This window comes from Crocodylus porosus, unplaced genomic scaffold (assembly GCF_001723895.1).
Source record: "Crocodylus porosus isolate Cpor-Errol unplaced genomic scaffold, CroPor_comp1, whole genome shotgun sequence".
NCBI lineage: Eukaryota > Metazoa > Chordata > Crocodylia > Crocodylidae > Crocodylus > Crocodylus porosus.
The window spans coordinates 124,061,626-124,082,088 of NW_017728931.1; the positions used below are offsets into that span (position 1 = coordinate 124,061,626).

At 42.6% G+C, this 20,463-nt stretch overlaps 2 protein-coding genes across 2 annotated transcripts in view; one reads left to right on the forward strand and one right to left on the reverse strand.

Annotated features, from left to right (window-relative positions):
• The window catches only part of FBXL13 (F-box and leucine rich repeat protein 13), a gene marked incomplete at its 5' end in the record, with an annotated part of 190,279 nt that extends 174,099 nt beyond the window's left edge, over positions 1 to 16,180 (forward strand). The window contains 3 exons of the mRNA XM_019543969.1: positions 4,434 to 4,568; positions 9,940 to 10,103; positions 15,746 to 16,180. Of these exons, the coding sequence (XP_019399514.1) occupies positions 4,434 to 4,568; positions 9,940 to 10,103; positions 15,746 to 15,923 (477 nt within the window). The remainder of the gene's footprint in view (positions 1 to 4,433; positions 4,569 to 9,939; positions 10,104 to 15,745) is intronic.
• Positions 16,181 to 17,075: 895 nt separating this feature from the next.
• The window catches only part of FAM185A (family with sequence similarity 185 member A), a 74,259-nt gene continuing 70,871 nt past the window's right edge, over positions 17,076 to 20,463 (reverse strand). The window contains exon 9 of the mRNA XM_019543971.1: positions 17,076 to 19,930. The gene's annotated coding sequence lies outside the window, so the exon portion shown is untranslated. The remainder of the gene's footprint in view (positions 19,931 to 20,463) is intronic.

The following is a 20,463-nucleotide window of genomic DNA, read 5'->3' on the forward strand; positions in this document are numbered from 1 at the left end:
TTTTGGGCACCACACTTTAAGAGGGATGTGGATAACCTGGAGAGGGTCCAGAGAAGGGCCACTCGTATGGTTAAGGGCTTGCAGGCCAAGCCCTACGAAGAGAAACTAGGGCGCCTGGACCTCTGCAGCCTCCGCAAGAGAAGGTTAAGGGGTGACCTTGTGGCTGCCTATAAATTCATCATGGGGGTACAGAAGGGAATTGGTGAAGCTCTACTCACCAAGGCACCCCTGGAGATTACAAGAAATAATGGCCATAAGCAAGCAGAGAGCAGATTTAGACTGGACATTAAGAGGAACTTCTTCACAGTTAGAGTGGCCAAGGCCTGGAATGGGCTCCCAAGGGAGGTGGTGCTCTCCTCTACCCTGGGGGTCTTCAGGAGGAGGTTGGATGGGCATCTGGCTGGGGTCATCTGAACCCAGCACACTTTCCTGCCTATGCAGGGGGTCGGGCTCGATGATCTATTGAGGTCCCTTCCAACCCTAACATCCTATGAAATCTATGAATCTATGAAAGCTGAGCCCCTGTGAAAAGTGGAAGTGTCTTGACTGGAATTCAGAGAGATAAGCAGGTACAGAAGGCAGTACTGCAAGCATGGTGTTCATCATTTCATAGTTTATAGGGGCTGGAAAGGACCTTACAGATCATCAGGTTCAACTGCCCTGTACTTGGGCAGGAAAGACTGCTGGGGTAAGATGACCCAGGAAGATGGGCATCAAGATGTTCAGTTGCCTTAAGCATAAGTCTGGTTTTTTTTTTTCCTGGAATCCTTCACCTTGTGCAATGCACCCACTCTAACTTCTAGCACAAATAAGACAGGGGCTTAATAGACAACAGCCTCCACTGCTACATAATTCTGACCTCCCCCATCCTTCCCTACCCAGCGCAGGTCCATCTTGTGCACTGAATAAGTTGTTGCCCTCCAATCACTTCCTTCCCCCTCCACAAAGTAGTGTCTAATTCCACTCTCTATGTCGAGGCAGTCCTGGTTTTCCTTCATTCCTCTAGCTTCTTATCCAACCCAAGTGTTCTTCTCCACCCACCATGCAAATACTTCTCAGTCCTACACTGATTATGTAGATTGTTGTGGGCCAAACTTTTTTGGCAGGTGTGCCACAAATAAGTCCCACGTCCTCTTTGTGCCACTCCCATCTCCTTCCTCTGCTCTTTTTGCTTCCTATTCTGTACATCCTGCCTGATCTATCCATCACTGTGCTGCTGCCCCCTCCAAGATCTCCCAAGTGCTACAGACAGAGCCTGCGTCTGCCACTTGCGGCACAAGTTGGCCACCCCGATGTAGATGTTTAGCAGTTACATGCTGGCATAATTGCATTACCTGGTTTTTGACTTTGGATGGGTGGCAGCCCATTAAAACAAAATATAACTTACAAAAAGAATACAGTTACACAGGATAGGTATTCTGCATCTGTTTTACATGTTATATTCTAGTTTTTAAGGCTTCCAGGAATTACTTTCATTACTGAAAATCATTTTTGGCAGTAAGGAGCTCAGCACAATCGGTAGATTATGAAAATGTTTTGCAATGTGTTTTCTCTGGAGTTAGGCTGCAACTTGTAAAGCGTTGTATTTGAGCTAATGCTGGTATTCACAAGTAACCTACATAGAGACTTTTTAAAGTTAGAAGTAGGTTCAGTATCTGGCTTTTTTGGATATTTTAAATGTGTACATTGAAATACTATACCAGCTTGACAGATCCAATATAAATGATATAAGGTATCACACATGCATAAAAATCTTGGCTGCAGCCCTGTGCTACGTATCCTAGCTAGGAATGCTGTGATTAAGTCAAGACATATGGAGAACTAAGGCTGAAGATAATTGGGTTTCTCTTACATGAGAAGAAAGAAATTTAGCCACTAGGGGTTTGAAAGTTTTCTGTACTACAGTTAACACCCTGAAAAACTGGAATTAAAGTTAGAGAATTAGAGTGGCCAATATTCCCATATCTTCAACTCCTATCCATTGTTAAATTAAAGTATCTATGACCTGACATTTGCTGAAAAAATGACTTACCATAACTATGATGATGTAAACAAGCAAATTGCAGCTCTGGTCAACAGTTCACATGTATATCCAGTGGTCTTCAGAAAGATCATATTTCCCAGCAAATACCACCACTAGCATGCCATAGTTCATTGCTATTCTAAATTAAGGGAATACTACTGCATTTCAGAGACGATAGTCTAATAACTACTGGTAACAATTATTTTTTTCAGGATAACAGCTTATATGTATATGTGATACCACATCAGGTGTGGTTGGTGCCTTCTGAGTCTGGAGGCGGGCCCAGGAGAGGCCAAAAGCCTCATATCTACTCCTATACTTGTGTGCCATGGCTTAGTGTGCCCTCCACACCCTCCCCCCTCCACTGCCAGCCTGTGCAGCAAAAAAACTGCCCAGTCCTGAGCTGTGCCGAATTGGGGGTCAATCTCGAGGGTGGGAGGGATGTGCCCCCTCCCATATCTCCCCTAGCAGTCACTTGTGCCACATGTTAAGTATTATCTATGTGATTAATGGCATTTGTTGTGCACCTTTTCCCACTCATTTTCTCAGTCAAATCTTTGAGCGGCTTCATGGAGCCAGCATTTTTACTTCAATCTGCCACATAAATGTTTCCTTTTTCCCCCACAGAGGTGGACTTTCCAACCCAACAACTACTAAATTACACTGGCCTCCAGCCAAGTTAGCAGTTCTGGAGGGCTGGACTAGTGACAGGTTTAAGATTGGATATCTAACCAGCTTTCTGGGTTAGAAATCATTGAAAAGGGGAGATTCTCAGTGGGATCAACACTTTGTTTTAGCCAGGAAGGGTCCTGAGATAGTGAATTGGACACTAGAGTTATGATATCTTTATATATAGAATATTATTTTATATTCTTTACATATGAATCAGCAGCATTTTGATCCTGGCCAAGAGATACTGTTTCCACAAGGAGTTCTTCTACAAAACAGGAGAAGGATGGGAGACAGGAGAAGATACTAAAAATGTCCATTTGGCCACTTGTGTGGACAGTTGTGGTGGGACATCTGTCTTTTGAGAGAAAGGGAGGTCCTGAGAGAGATTCCAGACAATGGGAGGGTGATGATTCAGAGTGGGAAGGAAGAAACAGTATCTTTTGTGTTTCTTAAACGGTTTGTCCATTGTTACCAGCTTCATTGCAAAGAAATAAATGTTACAGGAACAACTTTCCTTGCTTTCATGATAAACAAGTTTTATATGAGTGTGGCTGCTGTGAAACTATTTTAAATACATCTTTTAACATGTAGGTTCCCAGGTATCCCAGTGCATGTGAATAGCCTGAGAGATTCTAGTTCATATATGTCAGAGGCAGAGAGATTAATGTGAAGTGTAAGATCCATGACCACATTAAGCTGCTTAGGTTTGTCTTACATATATTCAAATTACATTTTCAAAGGAGGAACAGGGTGCCTACAGAATACCCATTTCTTGCAAGACCTGAGTGCAGATTGGAGTGTGTCTGAGTAATAATAATGTTTTGTGCTTTCATATCGCTTCCCATCAGGGAGTCTCCAAAGCACTTTACAAACATTAAAAGATGCATTGAGTTTGCTCCATCTCAATTTTACAAGAATGGAAACTAGGTCATAAGGGAGGTTAGGGTCTACATTTTCAAAATGTAGTAACTTTCACTGTTTCAGTTTTGGGTTTTCTAACCTTAAGCAGCTAGCACCTGAATATCAGATGCTGAAACTGATGGTGGGCTCTACAAGTAGTCGGCAGTTCTAGAAATCAGACCTTACACTGCTAAAGCACCCATCATCAGAGGACAGCATGGAAAATATGCATTTACTCAATTTATGGAAGACCCCACCGCAAATCAGTCACAGGATTGGGAGTTAGGGGAGCTGTAACCTTGAATTCTGGAGTTGCGGCCCTGGAATCTAACACCAAAAATGCTCCAAGTAACCTGGGAATTTGCCCAGGCATAACTGCCTTGCCAAATACCTGTTGATATATACTGAATGGGTATTTGCAGACACGCAGAGTGCTCAGTGTTTTTGTGGACCAAGTCTAAGTGGCATCTTTGATGTTTGGATATGCTCCTTTTAAAAAGGCAAAAATTTAGCATTTTTCCTGCATCAGTGCATACAGGGAAGTGGAGTGAAAGATCCTACTTGCGATTCAAGGAACACACTTTGTGCTCTATGAGCATCAAACATGAAAAATAGCCACCTTGCACATCTCCTTTGCTATTAGGTGCTATTGAATATAACTGAATACTTTCACTGATAACTTGTATTTTAGTCCATGTTTAACATGACAAAAAAGAACAAACCTTGTCCCAGTGCAAGTGTTGGAACAGATCAGAAAGTCATTTGTAAACCTGTCGGCTTTGAATAAGGTAGAGTAAGTATGTGACATGGGACTGATTTGCATGTTTGTGACTTTCAGAAGTTCTGCCAAGGTGTGACAGATCTACAATACTTCAATGTCTCTTACTGCCTTCAACTGACAAATGAAACTGCTAAAGCTCTGGCATTGTACTGCCACAACCTTACATCTCTCAACTTAGCTGGCTGTCCCAAGGTATGTACAAGAGCTGGGAAAGAGTGCCAGGAATGCTGTTACATAAATTAACATAGCGTATCATTCTGAAGTTTGACCTGCTAATGTCTCTATTTTGCAATAGTGTTACAGTTCATATTTCTCAATTAATAATTTTTTACTTGTTTTTTGTAACCATCACCCAAATCAATAACTGTCACTGAGTTTCTGGAAGTTAATCACGTCAAAACTTATCAAAAGTTTTAAAGTGACTGAAGCAGCTGAACCTCATAAGGCGTGAGCTCCCATTGCCCAGATTCTTAAATGTGCTTAGTTGTAGCCAAACTCTGAGTTGCAGTGTCTGACCCCTGGGTGGCCAAGCCCAGTGTCCAGGCTCCTCAGAAAATGCAGGTAAAAAGTTAGGTACCTAAGGAATGGATGTTCAGAAGCTGGCAAGGTGGACCTGGGGCAGCCTAAGCCAGCTAAAAGTAAAGTACCAAGGAGCAAAGCTGGGGGAAGGAGAGGGTCCTGCAGAGCCTAAAGAGTTGAGCTGGTGCACCTGCCTGATGGGCTTCTCTTTTCTTAGGATCCTTAGCTGTGAACCCTCCCTTGGAGTTAGGTAAACAGCTGAATTGGCTGACATTTTGTACCTCTTGCTCTGTCCTGCTGCCCCTCAACATGTTGGTGGCTTGCTTCTGGGCCTCCAGATACGGAGGTAGCTGGTACCAGATATTCTGCGAATATGACTACAGGATCAAGCTCTGAGCATATCCATCTAGTCTGAAAATCTGTCCATGGAGTATATGGGGCTTCAGCTTAATCTAGGGTTGCCAGCAGCTTGTTTGTTGTGGGATGGCATCAGCTTTGTAAATACCAACCAGTGGGCACTTAATTCTGTGCCAGAGGAAGTTGGGGCCTGTAGGATTGGGTGACAGCAGCAGTTTTGTGGTACTTAAATGAATACATATTAGGTGTCTAAAGAGGCATATGGGTGCCCAGGCACTTCTAAGAAGAGGGAGCCCAGATTCCAGAAGAGATTTATATCTACAAATTGCTTTTTATTTTGAATGTATGTGCCTTTCCTCAGAAGTGCGATTCATCCAAATCCCACCTACACGTTTATGCACATGAGACGTCCTAGGCATTTCAGTGCAGACCTATGAATTCTAGCACTTAGATGAGAACAGACTTAGTTGCTGGAAAACACCTACTACACATGCTCATCGTATCAACATTTTGAATAAGATGGTTGCGTTGGCATCTGAATCTAGCCTAAGGTTGTTCACCATTCACAAGCCAATTATCCCTGCCTCTACTCAGAGTATGTCTAATGGAAGAGGAAGAGGTGCCAAGTTTTCTCAGTTGGTTATAGGACTGGCCCAGGAAGCGACAGACTTAGGTTCAACACGACTCAGCTAAAGGTTGTCTGAATCCGTATCTCCCATTTCCCATGGAAATGCCACCAAGTTAATGGGCTGAGCTAAGCCGAGAGTGCCTTTGTCATTCCATTGAAGCTGGTCCACTCAGCAGACAAGAGTGCAAGATTCGCTGGGTCAGAAGGACAGCAAGCAACAGGAAGCCTGATTCTACACCATAGGGAGAAATTACTCCCCCAGGAAGGAAAGAGCCAGGGAGCCATGGGTTCAGGACTTGCTCCCAGTATAACTCCAGTAATCATCACCATTAATACCTTATATTATACTTTCTTGTATCTGTTATACACTGCTCCTTTTAAAAGAGCTGGTTACTACTGGGTATGAATACTATTAATAGGAATACTTAAGTCATTTCCATAAATTTCGTTACATTCTTATACAGTACATTTGCTCCTATGTTGATACAATTATATCTGCTTGCTTTTATAGCGAAACAAGTATTTACTGCATTTTTTCAATAGCCATTCCAATGTAAATTAAAAAGGGAATGATACTAAGAAGTTCCATAATGACATAATTTTGCTTCTGCTGAAGTCAGGCAGGGGAAAATAAAGGCTAGTACAGAGGAATTTTGAAAAACAAAACAATTCATCCTAGACTATCAGCAATTAAATGCAGCAGCCCGAATTGCAACTCCTCTGTTCCACTTTTCTCAGCTGCTTTTAGCCATTTGATTAACCTTTCAATAATAACATTATAAATGGAAGTCTATGGGCAGAAAGATCAGCTTGCACTAGATGAACAGATCTTGTTTCCAATCATGCCTCCCCCACTTCTCTCTTTACCTTGTATTCATGACACAAGAACATATGGACATAAGCTAGCCATAAAAAAAACCCTGGGAATTAGAAGATCTCAAACTATCAGAGCAGTGATATTCTGGAATAGTCTTTGGAGAGAAGAAGGAACAAAAGCCTGCCCAGTTATTTCTTCCCTTTAAAAAGATTACCCAGCAAATCTGGTCTTTTCACAGCTGAAAGGCCTGGACAAAATGAACAAATTACAGCAACTTAAAAGGGGCCAACATGGATTTACTGTGCACCAGTTGTTCTGCAGTCACTGTCGTCGTGTGTGATCTCACCCTGCAGTAAGCGAAAAGGAAGCCACAGTAACTTAGTCTTGTTTCACTTGGGTCAAGCTCCCACAATTTAGCTTTTACTTACTACAGGCTGAGAGTGGGCACATGAGCAATTACTCTGTGTCAGCTGCCCCCATGTTAAATCCTCACCTCCTTTAGCTTGCCATAACTTTGTTGTTTATACCTTTGGTCACTATCATCAAGACTGTTACAGAAAAATCCATGCTGGATCTTAATAAGCCCTCAGTTGGGTGCAAGCCAGTTTGAAATTCCATAGAGTACTATTGGATGGATACACCTGAGGCTATTACCACTAATGGGTCTCTCAAATTCTTTGGCAATTGCCAACATAGATACAGAGCTGCCGAGTAAGGAAATTTTCCACTCAGAGATGGTTTAAAAATGGACAAGAGGAGCAAGATCTAATCTGTTCCAAGAGAGATGTTTGGCAGAATCTTGGCCTGCAACATCAGGCATGTGAAAAAACCTGAACAAACACAAATATAATAACAAGACAACTTGGGAAATTCACTTTCCATTTAGTGTACCGTGGAAACCTGGACATTTCCATGAAGTTTGAAAAAATGATCAGTGTAATTATACTGACTGAACCCTGTTCTTTTCCTTTGAAAAAAATTGTTATCTTTAGTTCAGCACGGTTGAGTTCCCTGACATGATATTTCCCTGGCAAATATCTGAACTGATCTGTTATACTTTTAAACAGATTATGAAAATCTTTCTTCTAACATTGCTCATTCCATCTAAAAATTTAATAATGGTGCTTGCTTATAAGCACAGCTGAGTCTCCTGTGTAATTTGTAAGGCTGTAAAGCTTCACTCAGGGAATACTCATTGAATTGTTCTGTGGAAAGAATTTAATTGTTGTTGGCAACAAACCACACAAGGGAGAAAATGCGCTGAGAGCTGAAAATGAATCCCTGGATAAATGAATAAGCCAGCTAAATAATATACTTCAAAAGATACAAGCCAGTGGAAAGATGACCTGTGCACAGAGTAGGGTTAGCGTTTGTGATCAAACATATTTCCTGGAATTGGGTCTGATCCTCCATAATTGAGTCCAGCAGGCGAAGTTCTGCTTACTCCCCTCAGAGTGGGAGGAAGTATTTTGTGAACCAAGTGCAGGGCTTGATTGTGGGCATTTACCAAAACCCATGAGTAAAACTGGCATCTCCCTGGGTGGAGGACTGGGAGGGTAGAGGTAAGGTATAGTGGACTTGTGTCCAGCTCTATAAGCCCCTCTGGAGACCAGAAGGAAACAGGATCATAGATAGCTCCATCTCCTCTTTTGGTCCTTTTTAAGCTTCCATGATCCTAGGAACTGTGAAAGAGATTTACAAAAGCTGCTTGAGAGAAGCCTACTTCTTGTTTCCCTCCATGCCATCCTCCATGCCATTAATTGAATGAAACAGCTGTGTTTCAATTCGGTTTTGGATTTGGCTGTCTTGAATGCCAGTGATTCATTTCAGTGTTTCAGATCCCTCCTGTTTTCTTTCGTCTGAATCTCCTTCGAATCTGTCTTGAACGGGCTGCAAGCTTTGCACGGCCCTACCGCCCAGCCAAGCAGGGCCTGGAGTTTGGGGTTGCAGGGCCCCAGCAGGGAGCAGGATGGGGCCGTGGGTGGCTCGTCCAGGGGAAGGCAGCTGCTCTCTGTGCAGGTAAGGAGACTCCTGCACAGATCTCTGATCCCCATCGTGCCAAGTTGCAGGGCAGGGAAGCAGCGCAGAGCAGCAAGCAAGCCTGCTGTTTGTTCCCTGCCACATGACCTGGCTCCGCAGGAAACAGAGATCCACGCTGGGGTCTCCTCACCACCGCTGCCTGCCCTGCACAGCTCCACGTTGCTGGGGCAGTGTGGGGCAGGCGGTGGCAGCGAAGGGACCCCAGACATGGATCTCTGCTCCCTGTGGAGCCGAGTTGCATGTCAGGGCAGCAGCGTACAGCTGTTTCCCTGCAAGCCTGGCTCTGAAACTGAAATTTTCCAAAACGTTTCAGATGCCTTGTTTTGTTTCGGAGATGTTTTGGAGCCTTCCATTTTTATTCAGATTCAGTGTTTCAGGTGCCAAAATGGCCCAAAACACCTCTGAAACAAAACAGCTGCCAAAATTTCACACAGCCCTATTGAACGTCCGAGCAAGGTTTTTTTTTTACATTTGTTAAGTCTCCCAGACTTTGGACCCTTTAGACATTCAGACTGAAGTCAGTGAGACTATTCACGTGCTTAAATTTGCACATATACTTAGCTCACAGAATCTGGGCATTATATAGTGCCCGAAGAAAATGCCGGTGTGTGATCGATACCAGTTTAGCCACTGGAACTGTGGAGTGAAGCCAAGTTCCGTTGTGGACAAAAGGCACGGCGTACCGTCAACAAAATCCGTCATAGGAGAATACACGCACATTTGGGATAAAGCCTTGAAATGCAAAAGTGGGTTATGTTAAATCTAAGTTTCTCTTTCCTTGCACCCCTGTAGTTAGTTCTCTCTAAAATGAATCAGTCAAACAGTTAACATGCAATAATTTGAGAACAGGGAAGCCCACAGCCTGTGGACTGTACATACACAATTATAAGGTTGAGACTACCAGGCTATTGCAGTCTTCTCATTAGCTGAAATGTCCCTGGATGCTTTAGAAGACACTGGAATTATATTTAACTGACACCAACTGTTCTCCCAACATTTAAGGATTACTTTTATGTATGTTTTCTTTAGTCTCCTTTTTCTGATAGTAAGAATTCAACTGTTCCATTAACTTCATTTCCTCTGTGGTACTTTAGTATATAATTTTCTGAAATGATACACTGTAAAAAATTGTGTTGTGGTTTTCTCTGGCATCTCCAGTAATCCTCTAACTTCTGTATTTATTTCTTTTGCTTTATTTCCAGATGACCGACTTGGGTATTCAGTATTTGTCTAAAGTCTGCCATTACCTCCACTTCTTGGACATCTCAGGCTGTATATGTCTTACTGACAAAGTACTGAATTATCTTTGGAAAGGGTGTAAACAGCTCCGGATTTTGAAGATGCTGTACTGCCGAAATATTACCAAGTAAGATGTGGTCTGAGGCAAATTTCAGAAGCTGGTGTAAAATTGGAAAGAGTACAACTAAATATTATTGACAGGAGACAAAATATGGTTTTTAATGCATCTAGTGTTCAAGTGACATATGTCACAGCCTGGCCTTATCCTCCTCCTATAGCAAATAGGATTGCAACTGGGTCTCACATACTTTGAGCTGGTCAGGCTACTGTTTCTACCAACAGTTCACTGTTTCTAGCTCTGGGTCTGTTCAGATTTGGATCTATATTCCCTATGTCTACCAACCTTTATTTGGAAAGGGAGCTGCTTAGTGCCTTAAACCATAAAACCAGTTCTTTAGGCTTCCTGATCCAACAGGTGCTTTTAAAATTTCCTCAGAGCATTGTTACAGCTAGGAATGGGAAGTGGGGTGGGTCCTAATGTTAGGTGGCTGGGTAAGGACCCACAGTCTGACATCACAGCAATGCATTTGTATTGCTGTGGCCTACTCAGACCCACTCTTGCCACGATCCTGGCATAGAGACCCAGCTGTGGGCACTCAACCTCTTGAAAATCAGTGTGGAAGGCAAGCAAAACATTCAGGCTTATTCAAGGAATTTTTAAATCTTGGTCAATTTAAATGTTGAAAAACTGTTTCTGGATAAAATGAGAATTTTCAGAACCAAACTTGCTGTTTCTGTACACTGTCAAAACATGACATAAAAACCAGAAGAAATATGTTTAATTTCATGCTTGCCCCCAAAACACCAAAAGATCATGCACACTTCATGTTCCTAAAGGAGTTCCTCTTTTATGTATCAACCAGTGACTTTTGGACCAGGGGTGGCCAACCTATTGCATGAGTGCCACAGACAATCTCTGCACATGGTACCTGGCACATCGGGGTGGGCACAGGTAGCACAGCAGCCAATAGGACAGGAAGCAGAAAGCAGAGCAGGAGATCAGGCTGAGAAAACAGGGCCGGAGGCAGAAAGCAGCGGAGGAGATCAGGAAAGAAGTACAGAGTAGGGAGCAAAAAGCAGAGCAGCATATTGGGCAGAGAAAGGGGGTCAGAGTGGCACTTGAGGAAGGCACAGGGCTAATTTGTGGCATGCCTGCCAAAAACTTTGGCCCCCACTATTCTAGACTTTGCTTAACGGTCAAGGCCAGCCCTATACACAGCCAAGCATGTGTCATGTCACTGTGTCACATTCCATTTGTCTTGTAAGATTAAAATAAAAACAAAATGGAGTCACAACAACTTGTAGCTCAATATAACTCCACCAAAAATAGAAGCAAATGAGGAATCCATTCTTTCCAGTACTAGACACTGTTAAAGAATAACACGTGATAGCAGGCTACAGACTTAGTTAAATATTAATATAAAACAAAAGCAGCGTATGAAGCAGGCATCTCCTGATGCATATGTCCATATTTAGAGATTAATGAAATGGTAACTAATCCTATCTCTAAACTCCATAAAATACAGCACATAACCTCACGTGGGAGTAAGTGAGGCTGGTATAGAGTGCATTTTCTGCTGGAAGGGAAAATAGGTTGGTCCCTTGAGTAGTTTCTTCCAAAAGCAGGAAGGTATCAGTTGCAATTCATTTTGGACAGTCCCTGCGATAAACTAAAAAACTGCAGCTACAGAAAGTTACGGATGGAAAGGAGTCTTGCAGAAGTCACAGTAACACTGGAGGACATTTACAATAAAGTGTAGGACTCCTACTGCATCAAGTTAGCTGAAACACTAGGAATATTGAATACATTTTCTCTCCATGCGGTTATTTTCTTGGGGGTGGAAGAGAAAGGAATGTTTCTGCCTCCATTCAAAGACACCCACTAAACTGCCTGGTGCTTCCAACCAAAACATTGCTCGATTATGCTCAGTACTATGCTGGTTCACTCGGCAGCATTTTTAAGAGCAACAGGAGATGTTTCCTCCTTTTGTAGCTGTTACTTGTCTCAAACGCTTAAGCTCAGCATCTCAGCTCATTAATCCCTGACTAATAAGGAATAAAAGCTTTGGCATTGGGAGATGATTGCTTTTAACTTTAATAGTTTGATATTGGTTATAAAAGGCTATTGCAGTAACACTTTCATAAAAGGAAACATTTTATAAATGTTTTCTGTGTGCTTAGTACATGTGAATGACAGAAAGGGAAGGCACTGGGACCTGAACAGTGTGGGCTCAGAAATGAAGGCAGCCAAAAGAGACCATACAAAGGATTAAGAACTAATCTCTCAGACATTCGCATTTTAGGAAACAAATAAAATATATAACAGCAAGCAGTTCTCTTCCTGACCACTGTACACTGATCTTTGTCAAATTTGACATGTGAAAACTTATTGAAGCACCTGGAGTGTCAAGTTTCAGTTCACAGGGAATGTCTACTTGAGCTGGAAACCATAATGATACAACTATTGCTGCTGGCGTGGCCTCAAAAGAGCTGGGATCTTATGTCACTTAAGTACTCCTACATAACCTGCCAGAGGTTTGGTGTATGCTTCCCACCTTTGCTGTTAGCTACCAGCTTTCCCCTTCCCTCCTTCTTTCATCTTTTCTAATCTTCTTGCTACAAACAATTCTCCTATCACCATTTTTAAGCTTTTTGCCTGTTTTGCTTTTGTTTTATTAATTAATCCAACTTATCAAATAGCAACTTTAACATTTAAAAATACATTCAGTGCCCTAATATACATGAAGACATATAACAAAAGTGCTCCCTTAACTCAGGACAGTGTTCACAGAGGAGTCTTGTGTTCCTATCTTTTCTTCCCTTCAGTCTCTGACAGGTGCTTTGTTTTAGTTGATGTTAAGCTTTTCTGTTTCTTCCTGTCTATATTCAACATAGTTAATCATTCACCACCTCTGTTTTTCTCAGAGCTTTGCATAATACAGAGTTCATCATCTTCTACTCAACTCTGCTTTTAAATTTTGTATTCCCAAATTCTTCTTAATTGTTGGCTCACAGAACTAGTATTCTCTTTCAATATACAACAACATTTCTCATTATTTTTGGTCTAAAGACAGAAGATTCTTCTTAGCAGATTACAGGAATGCCTACCAAATTTCGCAAATGAGCATCCTTTTCCTTCTTCCCTGTAGAACATGGGCTTGCCAGGACAGCTTTTCTGCTGCTGAAACTTTCCAAACTTTTTGAAACCAGTCAGTGATTTTAACAGGGGTGGGGGGTGATCTTTCTTTTCCAGGTTTTTCAGTTGTAATTCTTGCAGCCAGCAGGAGGTAAGCAAGTAAATTCTTAAGACACTTACATGTTGCAGAGGTCTCAGGAAGAGAAGACTAAAGGTGCATCCAGATGAGCATGGTTGTGTGGTACATGGCGCCACATATTGCACACGCTGGTGTTCTCTACGCTGCAAGGGCACACTGGCCGAGCATGTGCAGTGCCAGGTTTTTCTACAGGCTTTTTTGACTGCTGGATATTCAGGGATTAAAAAAAAAACTCTGGGGAAAAAAAAACCCAGAGCAACGCATGCTCAGCCAGCACGTGCTGCTGAAAAGCAGAGTTGGGCCGGCCGTAGCCACACTCCACTGCCAGCCAGGCTTTGCTCACCAGAGTTGCCACAGCTGCAGCCCTGGGAGGCCCCTGGGACCCCAGGTAAAGGCTGCTGGGGCCAGCACTGTGCTGACCCCAACCTCTCCTGCCCCACCTGGGGCAACTTGCCATGTGCCAAAGCATGCATGGCATGGGCATTCCCCAGGGACAAGTAGCAGCGGCACAAGGTACACTGCCACTACCTGTCCCCAGGGAACCAAATGTCCACACACATCTGGACGCGCCCTAAGGGGTTGTCTGGTAGATAGCATCCTGTTATTTCCCTCACATCTCTAACCTGATCCTGGGACATGCCTACCAGATGTGACAGAAGCTGCCGAATCCAGCAATAGCCTGTTCCTGGACCATGAATACATTTACTTTTAAAGGGGGAGAGAGAACATCGACACAAGATTTTAAAATTATTTTCTTTTATTATTGTGTAGATGGATGTATGAGGACCATTGTTTCAGACATTTTCCCATTCTTCAGCACTCATTTCTGATTTAGTAGCTCATTTTGTCATCAATAATGCTTATTCTTCTCTGCTGAGCTTTACATTTCTTTGGGCATATGTTAAAAAGTGTCTCAGTTGCAGATATTGGAAAAATGGGATTTTAACAACTCCTATGGTACACTGTATTTCTTCCAAAGATCCAACTACCTGTTCTTTGAATATTCCAGAATTTGTGACACTGATATATGTTCCCAGGTACTGAAGCTTCCTCATATGTTACTAAGACTATATTCTTCTTCTTATATATAGGTACTAAAGGTGACAGGAATGAGCTTAATTTCTTATACATGATATCTCAAATTTTCATTTTTCCTGTCTTAAGGGGTGGTTGTGTACTGAATTTGGCCTGGATGATTTTTTCAACCATGTTAAGTTAGAAATTTAGTTTGCGAATACCACCACCTCACAGTAAGCACCGGGTAAAGACAGAGCAGACATTGTCCAGCAGTCAGCGTTGGCTGGCTTGGTAAAAATGCTCAACTGTTTAGAAGCTTCGTTTCCTTTTCATTCGCTGGCAGTCTCCTCCTCAAAACTTCCCTTATTTTTAATAGTAAGAAGTACCATGTATTTGCCGCCTTAGATTATGCGCACTTTGGGACAAGGATTGTGTCTCTGTATATGTTTAGGAAGTGGTTGGCTCAAATTATTAATGTTGTGGAGGCTCTCAAAGTCTTGTCTTGTTCAGGGCCTCCTCTTGAGACTTCCTTTGTCCTGGGAACATTCACAGTGGCCAGGGGCAGCTAGGAGAGAGCTGTGCCTGGAACTGTCCTTGCCACCCTGAACATCAGCTTGAGATGCTATCAAGAGCAATGCAAGCAATCTTTCCTCCCCACTAGGAGCTAAGAACTAGGGGGCCCATGAACTAGATCCAAGAAAAGACTTAACGTGCATAAAGCAGGACTTAGGTATGTAAGTCTGAAATCGTGATCCAAAACCTCACCTCAGCAGGTGAAGAATAGGTTAAATTGATCTGTAAAGTGGAATGTGTGTCTGTACCCTTTAGTGTTAGGTCTCCAGGAGCCTGAAGGTCTGCTTTTGGGCAGAAGTGCCTCCAGCCTGCTGGGCTCTTTGGCACTAAAATCTATCACATATACAAACCCTATTGGGATAAACACACTAGATCTAATTCCTCTGTCTCTTTTCTGATGTGCCCAATCCACATGCATCTAGACTACATGTAGTACTTCCAGGGTGAGATGGCAGCTGAGCAGTGGTTTTGAGGAGCTCAGTTTTGGATGAAGGCACCTAACATGGCAGTTAGATGTTTGCATCCTTCCTCAGTCTTTCTGTGGCTTTCAATTTGGGACCTCACACTCACACTTAACTCATCTAGGCATGCCCAACTGAGTGACTGGGCCACTGCATTTTATGTTTAATGCTGAAGGCAATAGTTTCTTTGATTTGAGATTATGTTCTGGATTAAGGCAATTATTGTAACAATTGTTGCTTTTCAAAAGATGCTACATATAAAATAAGGTTTTATATTAGTGGATTTATAACAATTGAAGATCTGACCTTGAGGGTTTTACACTGTTACAAGATTGGGTAGAAACTGTTTATGCAATGTGGTTATTTTTAATGTTTTGTTTCAGACAAGCTGTTCTAAAATACTCAGCCAAGATAGAGAAGCAAGAATACAGCAATGCTGAACCTCCTTCATGGTTTGGGTATAATCAGCCTAGTACTGTGGTCAAGCCCCAGAAAAAACACACAACAGGAACTGAAAAAGCAAAATTGTGGATTCCGAATGAAAATGAAGAAGCTGCATAATATCTTTTATATTTTAACCATACTTTTTTTTTTTTTTTTTTTTTTTTTAAGGGAATAGTCATTTAATAAAAGGAGTTCTTTCTAGTTGAACTGGTAAGGGTTAGTGCAAGTCAAGTCTTTGTAGCAGGATAATTGAGGCCTACATTTTAGGGCTGTCAACTAATCACCATTAACAAGCATAATTAATGCATTAGTTTTTTTAATTCATTTTTTTAACATGCATTAATTGCTACTGCTGGGTCCTGTCTATTGGGGGAAAACTGCCCCCCCGCCCCCCGGCCAGCAAGCAGCCAGGCAGGGTCCTAGAAGCAGACTTAGCAGCTCAATGCAGGTAAGTGTATGGGGGGGCAGGGGTTGGACAGCCAGGTCTTGGGGACTGTTTAGGGTGGGGCAGGGAGGGGAGGGGGGCAGGTGCCTGCTGCCCCTAGAGGAAGCTCTCAGGGCACTGGGTCTGTGTTAGGGCAGGGTGAGGTGCCTTTTGAAGGTGGTGGGGAGCTCCGGCATGGAGCTGGTGCCCCACGCTTGCAGGGGCTAGGCAGCCCCAGGTGATGCTGTCGGGGGGAGCAGGGGGCTGTAGGGGTCAGGAGTGCAGGGCACCAGCAGTGCCAAGGGGTGAGGGTTGGGAATGAGGTGTGCCCCCAACATGTGTCCTCTTTTTTGTAATTGAAAAAATGCTAACCCTGGTTTTGACCCTTTTCACATACTGTACTTAATCACTAGGCAGAAATTAGCACAGTTCTACTCTGTTCTTCTGGTAGTGAGTAAATAAATAGCAGAAAGATATAATGGAACAAAGCAAGCTGTGGGCGTTTTGAATGGGAAGATTATTTATAAAAAAACTTGCGGATGGTTCTGTGGATAAAAAGACTTATCTGTAGCTGTTGCAAGGCTGAGCTGCAATATAATCAAAGCACCTCAAGTCTGCAGTACTACCTATGTGCTAAACATGCTTTTGGTGCCATTCCTCTTGCTACAGATAACCCAATGACAGCAAATGAATCTGGTGAGCTGAGACACAGTACACTTACTGAGTTTCAGAATTGCTGCAAGCTCATGGATAAAATGAAGTACAACAGCTTAACCAATGCTACTGCAAAATGAACAGCTATGGACTGCACACCACTCAACATTGTAAATGACAGAGGGCTGACAGAGGTTATTCAAAATGCATCTTTTAATCAGTCAAACCTTGCCCTTCCAAGGAACCATTGCATCACAAATACATGACCTATATCACAACAAGAAGGCTACTAATTTGGAGCTGTTGAAAAATGCACAAGATGTTGCTTTGACTGGTGATCACTGGACATCCTTGAGCAATCACAGCTATCTTAGAGTCATGATACACCTGACTGATGCTGCATGGACACTGCAGTCATTTGCTTCAACAGAAAGACATTATGCTGAAACGTGCAGAGAGTTTCTTGGACGTTCCAACAGAACAGAATATTCAAGAAAAGGTAACAGCAATTAGCACTAACAGTGCATGTAATCTGACAGCAGCAGCCAGTCACTTGCCTTTTGAACACATGATGAGCATCACTCACAGTCTGCAGTGATCCATCACAGTCCTGCTCAGTGCTGGGGGTTTTGAAAATGTGCTAGCAAAATGTAGAAAAATTGTGGACCATTTCAAACACAGCCCAGGTTAACAGTGCAGAGCTAAAACCACAACAAGCTGCAAACGGACAGAAACAAGAACCTCTCGTACAGGGTATTTCTACCAGACAGAATTCCACATTGGGTACGGTTCGGCGCCTGCTAAGAAATAAAGCCGCTATCGCAGCCATGTTAGCTCTTCAAAAGCACAATCTATCAGTGCTCCCAAGTAGTGATTTTGGAAAACTGCAAAAGCTAGAAACAGTACTTAAGTCCTGCAGGTTTATGACTGAACTCCTTCGAGAACTGTACGTCTCCTTCTCCACGATTTTACCTGCACTGTACTATGTATTTCATCTTACGGCCGTCTCGGGTGACGACCCAGCATATGTTGCTCAATTTAAGAACACTTTCACTGCAGATTTAACAAACTACAAAGTAGCAATATGAGATTTCTAAAAATAGCTATAGCGCTTAACCCAAGGTTTAAGAATCTGAAGTGCCTTCCAAAATCTGAGAGGGACGAGGTGTGGAGCATGCTGGCAGAAGTCTTAAAAGAGCGGCACTCCGATGTGGAAACTACAGAAACTGAACCACCACAAAAGAAAACTGGCCTTCTGTTGGTGGCATTTGACTTGGATGATGAAAATGAAGGTGTCTTGGTCCGCACTGCCTTGGATCATTATAAAGCAGAGCCCATCATCACCATGGAGGCATGTCCTCTGCAATGGTGCTTGAAGCATGAAGGGGCTTACGAAAGTTTAGCACATCTAGCACATACGTACCTTGCAACGTGGGCTACAACAGTGCCGTTCAAATGACTGTTTTCGCTTTCAGGTGACATTGTAAATAAGAAACATGCAGCATTATCTCCCGAGAACAGAAACCACCTTATTTGTCTAAGTGACTGGCTGAAATGCAGCAAGGTTCATTGAAAAATACTATTTCTTTTGTTTACCATTTTTACAGCGCAATTATTTCTAATAAAAATAATAATATAAAGTGAGGACTGTACAGTTTGTATTCTGTATTGTCATTGAAATCAATTTATTTGACAATATAGAAAAACATCCAAAAATGTTTATAACAAATTGGGATTCTATTATTGTTTAACTATGCAATTAATATTGTGATTAATCACAAATGGGTTTTTTATCTCACGATTTGTTGCAATTAATTTTTTTTTAATTGTTTGACAGCGCTACTTCATTTACAATTACTGCAGAGAAACAGAATTATTAACTTTCACGTCAGGTTAAATTTCAGATGATGATTCAAGCTGCCTTCATTTTTCAGTAGCGAGGAGCATGCATGAAGACAGCACTGGATACTGCTCTGGAATGTAAATGGGTCTGGCGTCACCGTGATGCTAAATGGGGCCTCAGCCAGCCCCAATGAAGGGACAAACATCTTGAATTTGCACAGACCTCAGCACCTTCCAGGATTAGCTCTCATCAAGGACAGTGTTTTGTGACCAGATACACTCTTTGTGCCATCAGATAGCCACATGCACACCCACTGCAGCAATTAAAGCTCAGGCTCACAAGATGAAAATCTCTCTCCCAGTAATGTTAACTGTCTGTGTGATACATAACAGAATCACAGAGTTGTAATGTACCTCAGGATCATCTCTTCCAACCCCTGCACAAATGCAAGACATGTTATTGCTCAGCCAGCACAGACAACTTACAGTAGAGCCAGAAATGGACAGAATTAGAAGAGTTGTAGCTCTGTGTCCACCTTCAGAAAAAAAACGAGTATTAGAAAGCTAAGAGAAAAGTGGTCTGAAAGAGGACAGAGCAAAAGAAGTGCTCATAGCATGGCTCCAAGAGAGTGCAAAGACAGTATTTTGTGTGAAGCTCTGTTTGATCCTACTGTGTTCAGAGAAACAGGACTTGTGAGCATATATTGTAATTAAAAGGATCACAACAAAGTAGTACTTGATTCTCCCATCAATTACTAGTATAAGCAACTCGCAAAGCTGCTAACGTTGGGAACTAACTGCTCAGGACAAAAGGTGTCACAGTTATTTTGTGTCTTCCAATAAACAGCCACCCTTATGAGAACAAAGAGCAGTGGTCTGGGGAGAGGAGGGAGAGAATGACTCTGGACAACCTCAGAACCAAATCCATGGTCTTCAATGATCGCCTTTTCAAAGAGGGAGAAGAAGAAAGTTTAAATGAACTTGCTGCTCTCAGCTGGAGCAACAAACTCTTCCCGTTGCTTAGTAAGGATTGTGCAGTCAGCCACGACATCCAGTAAATTCCCAGTGTCACAACTGATTTTTTTTTCTTTCAAAGCAAGACGAAGACCAATAGCAGGAGACTCAGAAATAGCTGTTTTGGCTTTGGTCTTTATTTTCAAGTGTCAATGCAGAACACTTCTGAGAAAAATTCAGGAACACAAACCTTTAAAAAAAAATAATATCAGGAAATTCAAACTTCTTGTAATGAGCTTTATTTAACTTGAAATGACAAATATAAAAAATAATCAAAGTCCTTCACAACAATAAAAAAGCACAAATATATATCAGTGGGGGCAGGCAGTGACTGTTGTGGTTTTTAATCTGACTGAACTAAGGTTTCATAGTTGGTAGGATCAGAGGGACCTGAGCAGATCATCACGTCCGACCCCCTGCCATGGCAGGAAAGAGTACTGGGGTCAAATGACTCCAGCAAGGTGTACATCTAGCCTCCTCTTAAAGACCCCCAGGGTAGAAGTCTGCACCACTTCTCTTGGAAGTTGGTTCCAGACCCTAGCCGCCCTGACCGTGAAGTAGCGCCTCCTGGTATCTAACCTGAACCTACCCTCTGCCAGCTTGTGACCGTTATTCCTGGTCACTCCTGGTAGTGCTCAGGGGAACAGGGACTTCCCCAGTGCCTGCTGATCCCCCCTGACTAGTTTATAACAGGCCACGAGATCCCCCCTCAGCCTTCTCTTG